Genomic DNA, 1244 nt, shown 5'->3' with positions numbered 1-1244 from the left:
GTGGGGCCGTGGGGTGGCCAAGCCATTTTCTCTTCAACCCCTTTCCTGCCCCACAGGTGTATCCATCCAACTCAGGTGATGACTACAGCAGGGATCCAGCTGGATATACTCCCTCAAAACCTCCCAGCACTGTGTATCCCGGAGCCTTTTATATGGCAGGTGAGTTATCAACAACGCCGGCGTCCTGCAAGCCGGCAAGAGCAGGGGCTGCCTGGCCCATTACGGACAACGGGGGGAATTGCCCAGCACCTGAGCAGGAGGGAGCTCAGGGCAGGAGCGTGTGAGACACGAAGCAGCCCTGGAACGGCTCAGATTTGCTCAGCGGGTGATGCTCGGCGTAGGCAGGACGCGCTGGGGGCAGATGCAGCCCCTCAGCCCGGGCTGATTGGCCCCCGTGTGGGCTGTGGGACGCACGCCGGCATCCCTGCCCTGCTCAGCTCTGGTTTTCCTTCCAGACGGCCTCCATAACTCGCCAGACCTGTGGAGTTCACCGGGTGCCATGAGCCAGTCGAGTTACGGTGCCATGCTGGGCAGCTCCTCCTCCCCGCTCCCCCAGTCCAGCGGCTTCAACAGTTTACATCAGCACGAACGCATGGTAACGCGTCCCCACGCTGCCCTGCGGGTGGGCTGGGGGGCTCCAGAGCTCCCAGCTTCGTTCAGGAGAGGTTAACGGCGGCCTCCCCTCCGTGTCTGGCTTTTCCTCTGCCTCCACGCCGTACGGGGTCTCCAGTCACACGCCCCCCATCAGTGGGACGGACAGCATCATGGGTACGTACGGCCCCCGGTGGTCCCCAGCACGACTCCCCTCGCTCCACTGCCATGCAGAGGCTTAACTGGAAAATCAAAGTCTTCTGCAAACCTCTGATGCCCGAGGCCGTGATAGCTGGGTCCGATGCACCCAGACGCTTTCTATCCCTTGCGCGTCGCCCGTGCACGCCGTTACTGCGCGAGGAGGCGGCGCAGCGAGGTTATTGCTGCGGGATACCTGGGCTGTAGCAGGGGGACGGGGCGCTGGCTTGGGGGTTTGCACCTCGCTTGGTGGATCTGGGAGGAGACCAGGATCTGAGATGTTATCTCTTGGAGGTGCCGTGGCTTAAATGAGTTGCGGGAAGGATTTGCATCTGCGTTGCGGGAAGGCGGGGGTATGTGTGAAGCTCTTCATCTAAATCCAGAATGAGAATGTTTGTGCGGTATTTTTATACCATGTTAAACCTCCGAGTGCTTTAATTTCTAACCCTGCTGAA

At 60.5% G+C, this 1244-nt stretch overlaps 1 protein-coding gene across 19 annotated transcripts in view; it reads left to right on the top strand.

Annotated features, from left to right (window-relative positions):
- The window catches only part of TCF3 (transcription factor 3), a 79472-nt gene that overhangs the window by 64528 nt on the left and 13700 nt on the right, over positions 1-1244 (top strand). For all 19 annotated transcript variants that reach the window (XM_035894330.1, XM_035894313.1, XM_035894325.1 and 16 more), the window contains 3 exons: positions 57-159; positions 456-595; positions 642-768. In XM_035894330.1, coding sequence (XP_035750223.1) covers positions 57-159; positions 456-595; positions 642-768 — 370 coding nt within the window. The remainder of the gene's footprint in view (positions 1-56; positions 160-455; positions 596-641; positions 769-1244) is intronic.

Source organism: Egretta garzetta, unplaced genomic scaffold, assembly GCF_000687185.1.
Source record: "Egretta garzetta isolate BGI_Z169 unplaced genomic scaffold, ASM68718v1 scaffold345, whole genome shotgun sequence".
NCBI classification, from domain to species: Eukaryota; Metazoa; Chordata; class Aves; order Pelecaniformes; family Ardeidae; genus Egretta; species Egretta garzetta.
The sequence above is the reverse complement of the archived record's forward strand: the minus strand, read 5'-3'. Positions and strand labels throughout refer to the sequence as shown.